Genomic DNA, 18,945 nt, shown 5'->3' with positions numbered 1-18,945 from the left:
CGCCAGCATTTGTTGCTTGCTGTTCTGTTAAATTTTGCTAGTCTTACTGGAGTGAGATGATATCTCATGGTTGTCTTGATTTGCATCTCGCTCAGAGCTAGGGATTTTGAACATTTCTTCATGTGCTTGTTGGCCATCTGAATGTCTTCTTTGGTGAAGTGTCTGTTCATACTCTTGATGGCTTATGGTGTGGTCCTGATATCAGCTCCCTTCTTTAACTAAAGCCATGGAGATATGGACTCTGAAAAGTAGGGCCAAACCTTGCTATCTCTATTACCAAACCTCAACCAAATCCATTGCTATTGAGCCAGTCTGAGTCACGGTGACTTTATAGAACAGGGTTTTCAAAGTTGTAGGTCTTTACAGAAGCAGCCTACTACCTCTCTCTCCCAAAGTGTCAGGGAGGTTCACACTGCCAACTTAAGGGTTAGCAATCAACTGCTAAACCATTGTGCCACCAGAGTTCCTTTGCCTCTACCACCCAAACCAAACCCAACCCCCTATTACCAAATTTATCCTGACTCATGACAACCCTCTATTGAGTTTCCAAGGGTGTAAATCTTTAGAGAAGGATACTGCCTGTCTTTCTCCCACAGAGCAGCTGGTGGATCCAAACAGCTGGCCCTTTGGTTAGCAGCACAACACAGAAAGTACTACTCCACCAGGGCTCTTTGTTTCTACTACAGTGATCTGAAATAAAAGCCTTGACCTGAGTAGAGCCTGCCACTAAATCATGCACCTCTGTAAATGGTGTACTTTTCTCGCCACCAGTCTTCCTGGCTGTGCAGTGGTGACTGCCCTGGTTCCTTCTGGTCGTGAAGTTTAGAATGCTTATGTACTTTCAGGATTCTCGCCTTGAGAACTGCCCCCACGAAGTCTCCCTAAGTGGTCAGGAATTACATGGGTTTCTGCCCTCCCTTTCTGGGACCAAACACTGGGGACCAGGCTCCAGCTGCCAAGCCACAGGGTGGCTTCAGTGAGGCTCAGCTCCGAAGCAGAGATACTGCGGCTGGAGCAGAGCCTTAGGAATGTCCTGGGCCTCTGGAGGTCACTCTGGGGCCTGGAGAGGCCATCAGTGACCCAGATCTTTGCTCCAGCTTGGCTGTGGACCTCCTGTGGTGGGGGTGGGGTCATAGGAAGGTCAGGACAAATATTCCTTTAGAGAACATTCTAGGGTGTCTCTGGAAAGGACCCTTGTCAGGCATCAGATGAGAAGCTGCCCCGAGGCTCTGGTTCAGTTGCTTCTCGAAGCCTTAGTTTCCTCTTCTGTCTGTTGGTTGTATGGCTCTCAGGTAAGGAGGAGCAAATGCAAGGCTCTGTCTCCATGAGAGGAAAATATTACGGTCTCTTTTCTTCTCAGCATTCTCTTCTTTCCAACGTGCCCCCCTCCCCATTGTTTTTCTTCACTGACCTCTTCTTCCCCCGCTTTCCTGTCCATCTGTCTGCCTCTGGGGGGTCCTGTGGGGTGCCCTCCCCCTCCAGTTTCCCCAGCCCCGCTTCCTGTCTGGACTAGGGTGTTTATACAAGAAATGCCTATGGATGCTTTGGAGGTCATATTTCACCTGGTGCCTGACTCGGCTTTCCTGCGGCGCCTGCCCCTCCGGTGGCCCAGCCTTGGGGCTGGTCTGCTCTCCCTCCTCGGGCCTTGTATTTTCCTTGGTTGGCCCTAGTGGGTGACGCATTCTTGGCTGGGTGTTTTTCTGAAGCTGATCTACCTCCTCCTGTTTCCAGGCATGTGGTGAGCCTGGCTGGAGGCTGCTCTGCTAGCTGCGACATTGAAGGGTTAGAGGGGTGTGTGGGGGCTCTGGCCCAGAAAGAACAAGAGGAAATGGCGTGCACCAAGTGAACAGAGCTTCTCTCCTTACTGGGAAACATAAATGTTTCCCATTTATGGTCCAAAGAAGCCCACAGAATGTCACCTCCAGCACAGCAGGACTCCCCAGAATCTAGCATAGGACCTGGCACACATGTATGTAGATAGCTGAATAAATGGGGGCAGGGGGATTCACCTTCAGGGGTATGAATCATTATCCCTACTTCATTGGTGGCACAGGAAGATTGAGTGTCTGGTCTGAGGCCCCAAAGCTCAAGAAAATCTCTCATTGCTGCTCAGTCAGAATCCACTCATACTTGACCCTCCAGTGGGTTTTGGAGGCTGTGAATGGCATGAGAGGAGATTGCTCATCTTTCTTCTGAGGACTTACTGGTGGGATTCAAATCACCAGAGGCTTGGCCTTTAGGTTGACAGTGTGCCTTTCTAGAGACTAGGCCACCTACTAAGTGACAAGCTGGAAATGTACTCTCCAGGTCTGTCAGAGGCAAGCTGTCCGATTCCAACCTTAGGCTGGGATGTCCCCTGGGATGACCTCCACATGATCTACGCCTTTGTGGTCAGTAATCCAGATAGGTTAGAGGACACATTTGGGACATGCTTGGGGTTGCAGGGATAGCTGTTACTCTGAGATTGCATTTCTGAACTTCCCCTCCCTGTCCGTCCGTCCTGGCTCCATCCCATCCTGCCTTGTCCTGAGGACACTGGGTTCCCAGCCAAGGAAGGGATGGAGCCTGTACCCAGCTCTGCAGAGCAGTCTTAGGCAAGACCCTTCTCTGCTTTCTCCCTCAAGCAGTTCCTAATTGCCAGCTTTGAGCTATGATGGCCATAGTGGGGGATGGGAGGTACAGGGCTAAGAAAGACTTCATTATCCACCCATACATGAAACTTAAGACAATATATTAAGTAAGATGTGTGCAAAGTGATCTGGGGGATCATACTGCCTGAAAAACTTAGGGAGGAATCACAAAGGAGGTAGCATTCCATGTGGGTCTTGAAGGATGAATAGGAATTTGCCAGTTCATTTAAGGGTTGTGAAGAGGAATGGTCATTCTGGGCAGGTGGAATCACAGTGCAAGGGCTCTTCACAGTACATTGGAGTCAGATTGAGAAGGGCTTTGAATGCAGGCTAAGGAATTCAGTGTCGTACTAGTTATCAAGGGCCCAAGAAAGGCTACCAAACAAAGCATCAGCTAGTTTGAACCAGAAGAATACTCTGGTGGTGAGTTTGTTGGCAGAGACATGGAATTGACTTGTAGAGTGGGTTGGAGAGACCTCACAATGTCAGTTTTTCTTTCTGTGTGGTAATTCTGTTAGCACAGTAGTTAGACACTCAGTTGCAAACAGAGAAGTTGGTGGTTCTAACCAACTAGTCATTCCCTGAGAGAAAGGCATGCCATTTAAATGCAAAAATCCTCAAACTCTTTGTCCTGAAGTCAAACTGACTCATAGCTAACCCTCCAATCAGTTTTCAGAGGCATTAAATCACATGGAAAGAAATTACTTGTCTTTATCCTGTGGAGCTGACGATGGACTTGAACCGCTGGAGAAGCACCGATTTTGGGTGGTTGTTGTGGTTTTGTACCATTGAATCAGAACCGAGCCCTAGCTGACCCTCCAGTGGGTTTTCAGAGGCAGTTAATCTCATGAGAGGAGATTGCCCATTCCTCTCCCAAGGAGCAGCTGGTGGGTTTGAACCACAAGCTTTTGAGATTGCAGCTGCCACTAGGCCACCAAGCTTCTGTAAATATTACAGCCTTTTAAGCCCTGTGGGACTGTTCTGCTGTGTCATATAGGGTCACATATATGAGTCAGACTCAACTTGATGGCAACAAATTTGGTTGCTTATTTTTTCCTAAGATGATGAGGAACAGATGGCAGCTTCTAGGAACATTATGGTCCATTTCTTCTCCCCAGCATTTGCTTTTTCTTCTTTCCCTGTTTCTTTTCTTTACGGAACTCTTCCTCTCCAGCTAGTTGAGGAGTCTGCTATAGGAATGATGTCTGCCCTGCACTTCAAACCCTTGTTGGGGGAGGGATGTCAAGGAGGCACAGGAACAATGACTATAGTGATCAAGAGATAAGCAGAGCTAACAAAGTGGGCTTTGATATCAGCCTTGAAGTAGTGGGAGTTGAAGATGAAGGGGGGTGCAGACGAGGACATGGGAAGAGTGGCCAGGCTTTCCCCAGGAACAAGGGCTGCAGCCACAGATGTAGGAGGAGAACCAAAACTTTTTGTTAGTAGAGGTGGCCAGTTGGCCAAATACTGCTGCAGTTGGCAAGGAAGAACTTTTGAGGGGCATCTCCTAATGATGTGAGAAAGGCCCATCTCCCCTTTAGCAGTGTGCCACCACAGAAGCCACAGCCCCTGTGGGTGAGGGGCCTCCCGGGGCCACAGGCAGCCTGGCCACACCTCGCAGCCCCTCCTCCGCCCCCTCTTTGTCTGCTTGACGCTCTGGGTGGGCATGCGCAGGCAGGCTGGCCCGCTGCCAGCGCTTTTTCCTGTAGGCTGCCAGTGCCGCAGGGAGGGAACAGGCCCTAATTGAGCCTTTGTCAAGCCTCCCACTGAGCCCTGGGCACTGAACACAGCAGGGTCTCTGACTCCGTGAACTCCCAGTCAGAATCCCACAAAGTGAAATTGCAGAGGCAGGCCCCACACACGGCAGCAGCTACGCTGGACTTCTGTGCTTTGCTGGCCCGCCTTTTAAGCCCTTACTTGTGCTGTTTCCTCTGGCTGTTCTCCTGGCCTTGGGTGACATCCGCCGTCCTTCAGGCCCCAACTCAGAAGCCTTGATGAAGACTTCGGGAGTGTACTCACTGGAACGGATCCCCTTTTAACTACCAAGCTCTTTCTCTGCTGCATGTTTTATGAACATACATTCTTTATTGAATTGGTGAGAACTCCGTAAGCATGTAAGGAGGGACCAGTCTTTGGAGAAGGACATCATGCTTGTAAGGATGGAGGGTCTACCTAAGAGAGGAAAACCCTCAACAAGATGGATTGGCACTGATTGTGACAGTGGACTGTCGGAGACAGTGAGAACGGCACAGGATAGGGCAAGATTCACAGGGCCACTACGAGTTGTACACAATTCGACGGCACCTAACAACAACAGTCTCACCTTGGAGTTTTTGCTGCCCACTTTACAGAGAAAATAACTGAGGCTCAGAGACCTTAGACATCTAAAGTTGTCACAATGAGACCCAAAGCCAGCATTCTCATGCAGGCTGTTCACACACCATCCCCTCCTGGGTCTGGCAGTGTCCCTGGAGGCAGAGAGAACCAGGGAAGTCCATGCTTACCTGCTCTGCGAAAGGCCCTAATCAGCAGCTCTGGTTTCCCTGGGGTGTGTGTGGAGAGGGGTGAGTTGAGGGTCTCTGGGGTAAAAGAAACAGGACAGGTGTCTTTCAGTGTCCCTAACTGCCCACTGTGCAGTTTATAAAGCTGACAGTAGTGAAACTCCCTATCCTTTCTTCTTAAGCCCATGTTGTGTGCCATCGAGTCAGAATCAACCCACAGCTGACCCTCCAGCTGGTTTTCAGAGGCAGTAAATCGCACGAGAGGAGAGTGCCCATTCTTCCCTTGTGGAGCAGCTTGTGGGTTCAAACCATGTGCCTTTGGGATTTGCAGAACAGTTTCTTACCACTAGGCCACCAGAGCTCCCTTAAGCTCATGGATGATTTTTTTAAAAAAAAATCCCAAACAACCACCAAGACTTCATTATACTCAGACTGAACTCAGCCCTCCACTGCCCCCCATCCCAGTGTCCTCATCCCTCTCACCTCAAACCAAAACTGCACACCATCCCTGACAGCTTTCTCTCCTGTCCACCCAGCGCACACCAGCTCCAGGTTCTAACAATCTGCCCCTGAGTGTCTTTAAGCTCTTTTCAGTTGGCTCCTTGTTCTGTACTTCAAGGCTCATTGTCTCACCTGGACCGTCTCATTAGTTCTGTAATGAGCCATGTAGAACTATTTGTGGACCCTGATTGAGCCATGCTCTTTCATAACTGTGTGCGTGCATCATCTTTTCCACCAAGTGTGTCCCTTTCCACTGAGTCCTGAGCTCTCCTTTCTACATCTCCGGGCTCTCCCTACCCACACCCCTTGCCCTAACCCCATAACTGTCTCCCCCAGTCTTCCACCAAGAGCCTGAGGACCACCATTGGCGAGGCCTTTGAGCGGCTGCACCGACTGCTGCGTGAGAGGCAGAAGGCCATGCTGGAGGAGCTGGAGGCCGACACAGCCCGCATGCTGACCGACATCGAGCAGAAGGTCCAGCGCTACAGCCAGCAGCTGCGCAAAGTGCAGGAGGGGGCGCAGATCCTGCAGGAGCGGCTGGCCGAGACCGACCGGCACACCTTCCTAGCCGGGGTGGCCTCACTGTCTGAACGGTAAGGGCCTACCTGCCAGGAGCTTCCTCGACAGGCGTCCCTTCCTCCAGCCATGCAGGGTGCTGAGGGTGGAGGTCTAGGAGTGGTTTGCAGGAACTTCATTCAAACCTTTATAGGGCACTGGCTGTGTGCTAGAGTCTGGGCTAAAGGCTTTATGGACTTAGGTACTTAAATTCTCTCTCTATTGCCACTCATAGTTGACCCTCCAGCAAGTTACCCAGACTGTAAATTGCAGGGGAGACTTGCCCATCTTTCTGCCTCAGAACAGCAGGTGGATTCGAACCTCCAGAGACACAGAGCCTTTAGGTTAGCAGCACAGTCTTCAAGGGACTGAGCCACCAGCACTCCCTATGTACTTACGTATCATTGCATGTACATTTTACTGCCATCGATTTTATTTTGACACATAGCTACCCTCCAGGGGAGCAGAACTGCCCCACTGAGTTTCCAAACTGTAAATCTTTGTGAAATAAGACTGCCACATCTTTTTTTCAGTGGAATGGCTGATGGAGTCGAACTGCCAACCTTTTGGTTAGAAGCTGAGCTTTAATCACTGCATTGCCAAGGCTTCTCCTACATATACTAATATTGGTTAATATTTTAATCATATTGTGTTATAAATATGTGCTGTTTGGATAACTAACTATTGTATATTAAAAATATTCCTCAAGCTGCATCAGGGAGCTCTAATGGCCTTATGGAAAGAAGCTGTACTACAGTCCCAAAGGCACAGAGTTCGAGGCCACCAGCTGCTCCACAGGAGAAGGATGGGCAGTCTCCTCCTGTGTGATTAACTGCCTCTGAAAACCTGCTGGAGGGTTGGCTGTGGGTCGGTTCCGACTCGATGATACACAAAAGCAGCAGCATGCCATATATTGTATTAGTGATTGCTTCCCGGCCTTTTGGGTAAGATCAAGTGTAGAACCTGTTCTTATCAGTTTAATATTGTATTAGTGACTCAGTGGGAGGGAATTGTGTTGCCAACCAAAAGGCAGACGGCTTGAATCCACCAGCCACTCCTCTCCTGCAATTTACCAACAAATTCAAGCCTTGAGTTTCAGTACAGAGAAATGTTATGGGCCAAATCTTGAATGATCTAGGAAACCTCAAAAGAAGATGGAAGGAATACACAAAGTCACTGTACCAAAAAGAATTGGTTAACATGAAATCATTTCAAGAAGACGCATACAATAAAGAGCCAATGGTGATGAAGGAAGAAGGTCAAGCTGCACTTCAGACACCTAAAAAATAAATTCTCAGGAATTGTTGGGATCCCAACTGGCATGTTTGAGGTAACTGGTGCAGCCCTGGGTGAGTGAGCTCACCAGTCTGTGCCAGGAAATTTGGAAGACAGCTGCCTGGCCACCTGACTGGACCAGATTTGTATTTGTTCCTATGACAAAGAGAGGTGATCCAACAGAATATGGAAATCATTGAACATATCACATACAAGCAAAATATTGCTGAAGATTATCCTAAAAGGGATGCAGCAGTACATTGAAAGAGAATGCCAGAAGTTCAAACTGGGTTTAAAAGAGACTGTGGCACCAGGAACATCATTGCTAATGTCAGATGGATCTTAGATGAATGCAAAGAATATCAGAACAATGTCTCTTTGTGCTTTATTTACTATGCAGAGGCATTTGCCTGTCAATAGCACAAACTGTGGCTAATATTGAGAAGAATGGGAATCCTAGAACAATTAATTGTGCTCAAGCGAAACCTACACCTCGATCAAGAAGCTGTCATTCAAATAAAACAAGGGAACACTGTATGTTTTAAAATCAGAAAAGGTGTGTGTCAGTACTGTATCCTTTTTCCGTATCTTTTTAATCTGTATGCTGAGCAAATCATTTGAGAAGCTGAACTTTATGAAGAAGAATATGTCATCAGGATCTGAAAACGACTCATCAACAACCTGCTTTACGTAGATGATACAGCCTTGTTTGCTGAAGGCACCTACTGCAGAAGATCAAGGACTGCGGCCTTCAATATGAATTGCATCTCAACATCAAGAAGACAGAATACTCACCACTATTTGTTAGCTATTTTGCTTTACTTGGATCCATAATCTACACCCTTGATATCAGCAGCAGTCAGGAGATTAGGAGACGTACTGCATTGGGAAAGCCTGTTGTCAGGGACATCTCCAAAGTCTTGAAGAAAATTATGTCAGTTTAAAGACTAAGGTACACCTGATTTAAACCGTGGCCTTTTCAGTCACTTGCTTTGCATCTCAAAGCTGAGAAATGATTAAGGATGACAGGAGAAGGATAAATGCCTTTGACTTGTGGTGTTGGAGGAGAATACTGAATATCTCATGAACAGCCAAAAGAACGTAAGATATGTCTTGAAGAAAGTATAGCAAGAGTTCTCCTTGAAGACAAAGATGGTGAAGCTTCATCTTATACTTTGGGTATGTTGTTAGGAGGTGCTATTCTTTGGAAAGGGACATCGTGCTTGGAAAAATGGGGGGGGAGTCAGCAAAACAGAAGATGACCCTTAACAAGATGGAATGACACAGAGACTGTGGCAATAGGCTCAAGAATGTCAAATATTATGAGGATGGCACAGGATAGGGCAGGGTTTAGATCTGTTGTTCATAGTATTGCTATGAGTCATAAGCACCTAATAAGAACAACAACAATACTTACATTCTGTATTAAGGCCTTATGTTGTCACAGCCCTTCTGACCATTGAGTATTGCATAAGGCACATTTAGATGCTAATGGGAAAATTGGTCGTTAAGTACACCTGATATGCCTCAGGGGGGAAAAAAATCCTGGGACTCTACTTCTGAAAAAGCAACCAGAGAAAGCCTCATGGAGAGCAATTCTACTCCGACCCACATAGGATGGCCATGAGTTAGAATCCACTTGATGACTACATGTTCTTAGCCCTCTTAGGACATAGGTACCACTCCATTCCTATTGTATATGGATAGATACTGATGTTCAGAACAAGTAGGTCATTTGGCCAAGGCCCTTCATCTATTAGATGGTTATTGTTGTTGTGTAGGGCCGAGTCAGAACCAACTCATAGCTGACCCTCTAGGAGGTTTTCAGAGGCTCTAAATTACACAGGAGGAGACTGTTCATCTTTTCCCTGTGGACCAGCTGACAGATTCAAACCACCCGCCTTTGGGTTGGCAGCACAACTCTTTATCCTGAAGGCCACCAGAGCTCCCTAGTAAACAGTCGAGCTAAAATTAAAATTCAGGTATTTCTGACTCCACTCAAACCCAAATTCATTGTCATTAGGTCAAAACCAACTCATAGCTGACCCTGCAATGAATTTTCAAGGTTATATAAATCATGCCACAGGCCAGGGTTCAGAGGTGCTGTACACAGGGTCTCTATGGGTCGCAGGTGATTCGACAACATATAGCAACAACAACATAAATCATTCAGGAACAGATTGCCCATCTTTTTCCACGGAGCCACTGGTGGATTTGAACCAGAGAGGCTTAGCTGTCGGTTAGAAGTACACTCCCTATGGACTAGGACTCCACAGCTGCCCTTAATGATTGTAATACTTAATTATTGTTTTGTGGTTAAAACACTCAGCTTCTAATGAAAAACTTGTAGTTCAAACCCACCGACCCACAAAATCTACAGCCTAGGACCCCTGTGAGGTGGTTCTACTCTGTCTTTTGAAACAAGAACAACTCACAGGGGTTGATTTTTTTTTTAAGTAGATACTGATCGATGCTGATAGCTAAAATAATACATTCCATGCGCTAAACACTGTGCTAAGCATTTTGCACAGCATGTCTTAAAACAACTTTAGAAGGCAGATGATGTCATTAATTTGCATTTTAAAGATGAGGAAACTGAGGAACTAGAGAGATAGCTAGTAACACAAGCAGGCACTCAAATCTGGGTCTGGCTGACTTCACTCCTTTTACCTCATCACTCTGTCAGCTGCCCGGAAGGGATTTGCCTGGACCGCAGGCTAGTTTGGAGGCAGGAATCCAGCCCTGGATTCAGCCTCCTCTCCTGTTTTCCCTCCAGGCTCAAGGGGAAGATCCATGAGACCAACCTGACGTATGAAGACTTCCCGACCTCCAAGTACACAGGTCCCCTGCAGTACACCATCTGGAAGTCCCTGTTCCAAGATATCCACCCAGGTAAGACCCTGCCTGCCACTCCCTAAGAGGGCACACGAAGAGAGGTGAGCATTGCCCTGGGCTGGAACCAGGTAGGACATGTCCCAGCCTATTTCATCCTCTGTACCAAACCAGTAGAGGGTGAGGGCAACCCCTTGCTGAATACCTGCTGTGTTCCAGGACCTGGCTGGTCACCTAACACTCGGCTCTGTGAGCTTCATAAAAACCTGACCAGGTTAGGTCCAAAGGTGTGCTCACTTACTAGATGAAGAGACGGGGCCCTGGGTGGGTCCTTCATTCATCCTACACCATATATATCAAGCACCTGCCTCTGTCAAGTCCTGTTCTACGTGCTTAAAGATACAGCAGTGAGAAAAATAGGCAAAAATCTGTGCCCTTGCGGATCCTACATCCAAGGCATTAGAAGTAAATAGTTTATTATTGTTGTTGTGTGCTGGTGAGTTGCAACGGATTCAGAGCTGACCCTCTAGCAAGTTTTCAGAAGCTTTAAAATTTACAAGAGATTGATCATCATTTTTTCATGAAGCTGTTAGTGAATTCAAACAGTGTGTCTTTGAGTTGGCATCACAACTCCTTACCACTGGGCCACCTGAGCCCCCTGATACTGTCTTTGGGCTCTAGTGTGTCAGCGATGGTGAGGATGGGTCAGGATAGGACAGGGTTCAACTTGGCTGTTCCTAGAGTCGCTGTGAGTTGTATTTGACTCTTGGCACCTAACAACAACAGTATAATAGTTTATTGTTGTTGTTGTTGTTGTTGATATTGAGTCAGACGCAACTCATAGCTGACCCTCCAGCAGGTTTCAGAGGCAGCAAATCGCGGGGGAGGAGACTGACCATCTTTTCTCCATGGAGCAGCTAGTGGGTTTGAACTGTGTACTTTTGAGTTGGCAGTGCAAGTCCTTACCACTAGGCTCCCTGTGTCTTAAAATGTGATGCTCAAATCAAATTTGAAACTTCCATGTGCATCAGAATTACCTACAGACTTTTTAAAAAGCCATATTGCTAATCTCCACCCTTCAATTTTCTACTTCAGTTTTGGTTTGAGTTCTTCAGGTTTAGGGCCTGAGAATTTACTTTCTAAGAAGTTCCCAGCTCCTAGCCCAAGATGTAACTGGTTTAGAATAACTATATTAGTTTAAAAAGAAAAGTAAGCTTTTGTCAATTCTAAAAATGATCATTATGTCCTTACCCCCCCCCATTCTAATTAGTTCACATTTAATAGTTTATTGTTGTTCTTGTTGTGTACCATCAAGTTGGAACCAGTGCACAGCTGACCCTCAGGTGGGTTTTCAGAGGCAGGAGAAAACTGTCCACCCTTCTTCCGCAGAGTAGCTGGTGGATTTGAACCATGTGCCTTTGACATTGCAGTGCAGCTTCTTGCCTCTAGGCCACCAGAGCTCTTGGGTAACAGTAAAGTCTAAGCAATGAGGTTAGAGAATGTGGAGGTAGGAAAAAGATGGCTAGAGGACCCAGTTAAAGGGCCTCATTGAGACTGAAGAAAGAAGAGTGAGCCACATCAGTATCTGGTGGAAGATCATTCCTGGCAGTGGGAACACCAAATGCAAAGGCCCGGAGGCAGAAAAGTGCCTGTCATGTTCAAGGAATAATAAGAGAGGTGACCAGAGTAGCCAGAGGGAAGGAGAGAGGGAGTTGAGGTGAGGAGAGTAATAGCCACGATAAGAATTCTTATTAAGAGAGGGAGATCAGGCGAGCTTGCAAGTCAATGTTAGAATTTAGACTTTTATATTGAGTGAAATTGGAACCTTTAGAGGGTTGGGGGCAGGGGAGTGAGTTAGCTGACTTAAGGCTTTAAAAGGATCCCTCTGGTTGTTGGGCTCAGAAAACACTGAAGAGTACAAGGGTCGGGGCTGGGAAATCAGTTAAAAGGTGACAGCCATGACCCCGGTGAGAGATGAGCCCAGGGTGATGGCAGTGGAGAAGGGGTTGGTTTGACTATGTATTTGAAAGTTAGAACCAATAAGGATTTGCTGAGGGACTGGATCTCAGGTCAGAGAAACAAGCATGACTACCAGGCTTTTCACCTACGTGACTGGGGAAGAATGGAGTTACCATTAGTGGAGGAGCAGGTTTTAGGAGAGAGGTCAGGAGTTCAGTCTTAAACCTGTGAAGTTTGCTATGACTATTCAATTTCTAAGCGCTCATATTGAGAAGGTAGCTCGAGTTACACATCTGGACTGCAGAACAGAGGTCATGGGCAGCCTCATCAGCAAATGGATGATATTTAATGAACCTGGATGAGCTCACTTCGAGAGTGAGCTGAGATAGGAAAAAGGAGGCTAGTGCTAGCATTTGAAGCCCCAGACCATTCCTAGAAGTCAGGGATGGGAGGAGGACTCAGCCAAGAAGACAGAGAGCAACCAGAGAGAAGAGGGAGGCCCAGGCATGTCCTGGTGTTCCCAGGAGTGGTCAGTGATGGCAGAGACCACTGAGCCATGAGCGAGAGAACTGAGAGCTGACCTTCCCAACCCAGAGGCCATTGGTAACCTTTACAGGAACTGTGGTGGTGGAGTGACAGGAGAGAGAGTCAAGTTGGAGCTCATCAAGAGAGACTGGGAGGGGAGGTAGTGGAGATGCCAGATGAAGACAGTGCTTTCAAGGAGCCTTGATTAAAGGCAGGAAAGAAAACGTAGCAGTAGCTACATGTTCGTTTCAAGATGGAAGAAGTAATAGCCTGTTTGAAAAACTCAGTGGAGAGAGTACAACTGTGCTTGGAGCAGAGTGTGATTGCAAGGATGACTCTATCACCCCAAAGGGGGGTCCGAGGCACAACTGAAGGGCCAGCAACTGCTCACAGCTGAGCTTGTACCATCAGGTCCCAGGAAGACATCAAAGCAGATAGGGCAGGGTGGAGAGCTGTTGGGAATTTTTTTCTGATCACCTTTTCCAGGGAGGTGACAATTAAAAAATGTCTCCAGATATCGCCAGATGCCCACTGCGGGTAAAAGTGCTCTGCATGAGGCCAGTGCCCCTGAGAAAACTGCTTCAGGAGCGAGGCTGGGGAGCAGCTGTGTGCTGGGCAGCACACAGAAGCCCCTGGGGAATTCAGAGAATAGCTGCCTGTTTGGCTGGACCCCTTCCTTTGTCTTTGGAGCCTGTGAAGTCAGTCTGGCTCCTCAAAAAGCACCAAGGGCCTTTATGTCCAGATGGGAGGGGAAGGTGCCCCCAGGGAGCTAGCCTGTAGACTGTAGCAGGCTCCAGCCCTACCCCCAGCAAGCCCCAGCTTCTTACTGAGTCACCTGAGAACCTCACCTCACACCTGTCACTCCCCTCCTGGGAAATCTCCGCTATTCTCCCTTCTTCCACCCCGCCCTGCCCCTCACCTGACATTAGAAGCTTCTCCACTGTCCCAGCCTGATCACCCCAGCTTCCAGGCCCCAGTTCCTCCCCAGCCAGGCCTGGCCACCCCTTGCCCCAAAGACACCAGACACTATTACCTTGGTTCCTGCCTCCTTCCTTGCCTCTCTTCCCCCCTGCTTACCCAAATATGTCCTCGTGTATTTACTGCCTTGCTGTGTAACCCAGAACACATCACTCCCGCCTGTTTCCTCATCAGAGTTGGTTGCATTTCTCTCCCACTATGGTTGTGAGAATGAAATGTGAGTATTTGTAATATTAATCTTAGTCGTTAGTAAGTGCTTGATACTTGTTTATTGTTTTTGTCTTGACACACCAGATGGTTCTTTTTGTGGCCTCATGATGAAAAGAACACAGTGTGCAAAGACCTCAGCTCAAGGTCCAACTCTCCTTGCACCCCACTAGCTTCTTTTGCAAGTTGCTTAATTCAGAGACGTCTCCTTGGAGCCTTTGTTTTTTCTTGTGAAAAGTGGGTACAGTAGTTGGTGTCCCTGAGGCGGCTCTGACGCTCACAAGAGTTTGAAGCTCTAAAGATAGTTTGGGAATGCCCACACTGTGTAGCTGAGGGCCTGAGTGGGTGGAAGGCCTGAGGGACCAAATTCTTTAAAGGCCTAGTCAGCGAGAGCGGAAAGAGCATTTCCTGCCCTATCAAGCCTCTGCAGGCTTGAAGCTGAGTCCTTGAGAACAAAGAGGTACAAGCCACTGGCTTTGTAATGGCGGTGGCTGCCAGGGATCTGCACCAGGAGGGGGTTCTCTGCTGCTGTAAGACATTTCCTGAGGCCCCAGCACCCCCTGATCCTTCTCACATGCCCTTTGACCTTGCGTCTCATCTTCCCCCAGGATAGAGGCTGGGTTACCCCGCACAGAGACTAGCTTCCCAGAGGGGGAAGGGCAGCCATCCCCCCACTCTGGTCTGAAGACTTTCACTTTTGCCAACTGTAGCCCCTGGGAGGAGGCCTAGAAGACAGGACCCTCTGTCTGTGATGAGGAGGCCCTGAAGCGGCCCCCACCCTGGGTGTAAATAGCGTGGGAGCCAGGTCACGCCCCCTGTCACATGCGCTCCCAGTCCCCACCCCATTGGGAGGTGGGGCCTTGTCCACTGGCAGTCAGACCCCACCCCCTAGCCCTGCCCATAATGTCCGTTATGGCCACTCCCCCACATCCCCATCCTTAAAAACAGAACGAACTCTTCAGTTCCAACTCATAGTGACCCCACAGGTTTCCAATGCTCTCAGTCTTTACGGAAGCCGACTGCCACTTCTTTCTCCCGTGGACCTGCTTTCCCTGCTAATTACGGTCAAGTCAGACCGACTCTTTAACTGACCCTCCATTGGGTTTCTGAGGCTGTAACTCCCGCAGGAGTGTGGGGTTGAACTTCCAGAAAGGCTCAGCCTTTCTGTACCCCATCACCAGCGCTCCTAGCAGGTTGAAATCACTGACTTTCTGGTGAACAACCAAGAGCTTAACCTTGGTCACCAAGGCCCTAGGTCTGCTCGGTGGAAGGGGAAAGTGTCCTGCCCTCATCCATACCGGAGACTTCTGGTGCTGTTCACCTTCAGGAGCTGGGATTCCCTGCCGTCAGGGTTTCCTTCCTCCTGCAGGCTCATCTTCAGCCGCTGCCACCCCTAAACCTCTGAGAACCCACTTGGCTGCCTCCTGGAGTCAGTTCCTCGGTCAGCAGCAGCAGCAGCTGGAAATGGTCCATGTCGCCCTACATAGACTTGAGAGCCTGAGGCAGTGCCCACGTGCCCTCTTGCCAGTCTTCCCCTGGTCCTGCTCTGAGCTGCCATTTCACCTGTTGTAGGTCTCAACTCCTCCTGGACACAATGCCCTCAGTCCTATCATGCCCCTTCACCTCTAAACTCCTACCCTACTGAGATAGCTCCCCACATTCCAAGAGGCAGGAGCTTTCTGGTTCTGACAGACCACCCTATGATCAGTCAGACTATTGGATGAAACCGTCCTCCCCTGTCTGTCTTCTCATGGTCCCCCCTCCTCAGCCTCCCTGGACAGAGAGAGAGGATTGTGTTGCCATTGACCCCTTCTAGGCACAGAGCCAATGGTTTCAGCACTGACTCCACATACTAAGAACAGGAAAGAGGCGTGTTAAATGCAGATGTTAGTGGACTCCTGATAATGATCGTGGAAGGAATTTGCCGGAAGTCACCTTTGCTAAGGGGTGAAGGAAGAGGGGGACTGGTTCTTCTCTGTTGTAGAGTCACCCTTGTTGAGGTATTTGGTTTCCGTGTATCTTTGCAACCCACAGGGGCAACTGAAGATGGATAATTCTCTAGTCAAGTGCCATCACTGCCTTGCCCCCCAAATAAGGGAAAAGCCGGAGAGCTCGTTCCAGAGGAAACAGGTGGTCAGATTCTTCTCCTTCGCTTCCCTCCTCTTGTGTTGCCCTGGCCTGAAAATCATCAGACGGGCTAACAAGAGCCAAGTCAAGGAAGGGCTCCTTCTGGCTGGTCACCAGCAACCTCAGTGGGGGAAAGAGTAAACAGAGGCAGTGACAAAGGATTGTGAGACATCTAGAACCAGACCTGCTAAGCCGGTGTGGCCAGCACACAGCCAAGAGGCCCAGCCTGTGTTGCCCGCCTGAAGAACATAAACAGGATCAACTGAATTTATCAAGGCTTTGGGGTAACGTGTGTCATACCAGGAAGTCCTCTAGGCGCTGGGAAGACCCCCAGCTGGGCCATACCTGGTTACTGCCCTTCTGGGAAAGATTAAAGGACACAGAAGACCACACTCCAGGCAAGAGAGGAGCACAGAGTTAAAAGGTTTCAAAGAGAGAGTGAGTCCACCCGCTGGGTGACCAGGAAGGCTTCCCAGGGGATGGGCCACTGGAACTGAACTTCTGGGAAGAGAGGACATGGGAAGGAAGAGCCGGAGCAAAGGAAGAGCTTGAACAAAGGCACTGGACCTGAGTGGGAAGTGGGGCATCAGAGATTTTTTTGAAGATAGAAATGTGAGCAAGCAGCTACAGCCCGTCCTCCTCTTTTTTTTTATTTTTATTATTATGCTAGTTTATTTACAAAATTGGAATACATTGTTTCTCAGACCAGTCTTCCAATTTCTCTCACCCACCTCCAATCAAATTGTACAACCCCATGATTACTCCCCCTCCCCTCTGCACGTCCTCATCCCTCTGCTTGCACCCTCTCCCCCCTTTGGATCCTCATACTCATTCTACAATAATGGTTTTATACAATCTTTGTCCTTATGGGTCTGAGTTAGTTCACTCAGCATAATGCTTTCTAGTTCCTCCCAAGTTAGGTAATAATTAACAAAATCGCTGCTCCTGCGTGCTGTGTTGTATTCCATTATATTAATGTACCATAATTTCTCAATCCATTCCATTCTGAGCTGTTTCCATGTTCTTGTAGTGGTGAATAACGCTGCTATAAATATTGGCGTACAAGTCTGTTTGTGCCTCAGTTCTTCTTTTCTCAGGGTATATTCCAAGAGTGGAATAGCTGGGTCATAAGGAATTTCTGTGTTCAGCTTTTATATGAAGCACCAAACTGCCTTCCAGAGTAGAATCCCACCAACAATGTATAAGAGAAAAGTCCATCCTCCTTGGACTAGGTTTCCATCTGAAGTGAGAGTTGTATTTATTCTCACAGAGCGGGTCAGTGGCTGACTGAGGACCAGAACCCTGTCCTCAGAGAGAAACCACATAGTGAACCCACAGCCTTCTCTCCACTCATCATCTCGCTCTCTCTCCACAGTGCCAGCCGCCCTGACCCTAGACCCGGGCACTGCCCATCAGCGCCTGATCCTATCTGATGACTGCACCATCGTTGCCTATGGCAACCTGCACCCCCAGCCTTTGCAAGACTCGCCCAAGCGCTTCGACGTTGAGGTGTCAGTGCTGGGCTCTGAGGCCTTCAGCAGTGGCGTCCACTACTGGGAGGTGGTGGTGGCAGAGAAGACCCAGTGGGTGATCGGGCTGGCCCACGAGGCCGCAAGCCGCAAGGGCAGCATCCAGATCCAGCCCAGCCGCGGCTTCTACTGCATCGTCATGCACGACGGCAACCAGTACAGCGCCTGCACAGAGCCCTGGACCCGGCTCAACGTCCGCGACAAGCTGGACAAGGTGGGCGTCTTCCTGGACTATGACCAAGGCCTGCTCATCTTCTACAACGCCGATGACATGTCCTGGCTCTACACCTTCCGCGAGAAGTTCCCAGGCAAGCTCTGCTCCTACTTCAGCCCTGGCCAGAGCCACGCGAACGGCAAGAATGTGCAGCCACTGCGGATCAACACCATCCGCATCTAGTGTGGCCTGAGCAAGACCACAGCCTCCCAGGACCTCGGCCACCAGCAAGAACCCCGCCAGGAACCAGATGGCCTGGACAGCAGCCTGCCTTGGCCCCCCTGAGACCTCAGGCTAGGTTACTGTCTGGGCAATGGAGGTTGTATTCCATGATTCCTAAGCTCTCTTCCAGCACTGATGTTCTGTAACTCTGATCTTAACTGGGGACACAGTCTTTGGTCTAAGGATGTGGTCTGCCTTCTCTTCCAGTCAACCTGCTCCCCAGCCCTCATCTCTGTCCTCTCAGGGGCAGGGAAATGCCATCCACTGTCTCCCTCCTACCCAGGTGCCCTGGACTCAGGATATGTCAGGGTCTTACCAGCAGATGGCAGCTCAAAGAGACACAGAATCTTCATAATGCTCCACGCTCTAGGAAGACTTGCCCGGGACCAAGCTGGTGATGGGTCATTTGACCCTTGACCTCATCCCACAGTAACTGGTCCTAGGGCTTTGTGAGAACCACCCTCCCCTGTCATCTTCATACCATGAGCTCCCTGTTCCTGCTTTTCCTGCTGATTCGCTGGTCAGAGATGATGCTGTGAGAAGGTGCTAACTTGCAGATGGTACCCAGTCGTTGGGCGCATGTGACAGTCACTGTGCCACCACCTCTCTGCCCACAGGCCTAAGGACAGGTGGAGAGTGACACACAGCCCATCTGTCCAAATATCCTTGCAAGACAAGCATCGCTGTGTGATCAACACGCCCTTTTGCAAGGATCCAGCCACCTTTCAGCAGCCTGACCTCTGCCACCTGACTAGTGTGTGGGGAAGCTATTGAGAATTGTTGTTTTGGTCATGGCCTAAGCACTGGGAGGGGCCATTGGCTGAGCCCCCTTCTCTGACTTGGCGTATGTTTCAGTTAGGATTCTGTGGAAGACAACAGGACCCCATTTA

General features: G+C 49.0%; 1 protein-coding gene across 1 annotated transcript in view; it reads left to right on the top strand.

Moving 5' to 3' along the window:
* Positions 1-18,016, top strand: part of TRIM62 (tripartite motif containing 62) — a 51,958-nt gene extending 33,942 nt beyond the window's left edge. The window contains exons 3-5 of the mRNA XM_006886417.1: positions 5,969-6,225; positions 10,239-10,354; positions 17,466-18,016. Of these exons, the coding sequence (XP_006886479.1) occupies positions 5,969-6,225; positions 10,239-10,354; positions 17,466-18,016 (924 nt within the window). The remainder of the gene's footprint in view (positions 1-5,968; positions 6,226-10,238; positions 10,355-17,465) is intronic.
* Positions 18,017-18,945: the final 929 nt, after the last annotated feature.

This window comes from Elephantulus edwardii, unplaced genomic scaffold, assembly GCF_000299155.1.
Source record: "Elephantulus edwardii isolate Elephantulus edwardi_28Jun2011 unplaced genomic scaffold, EleEdw1.0 scaffold00049, whole genome shotgun sequence".
Classification (NCBI taxonomy): domain Eukaryota; kingdom Metazoa; phylum Chordata; class Mammalia; order Macroscelidea; family Macroscelididae; genus Elephantulus; species Elephantulus edwardii.
This window is presented reverse-complemented; position numbering and strand designations above follow the sequence as displayed.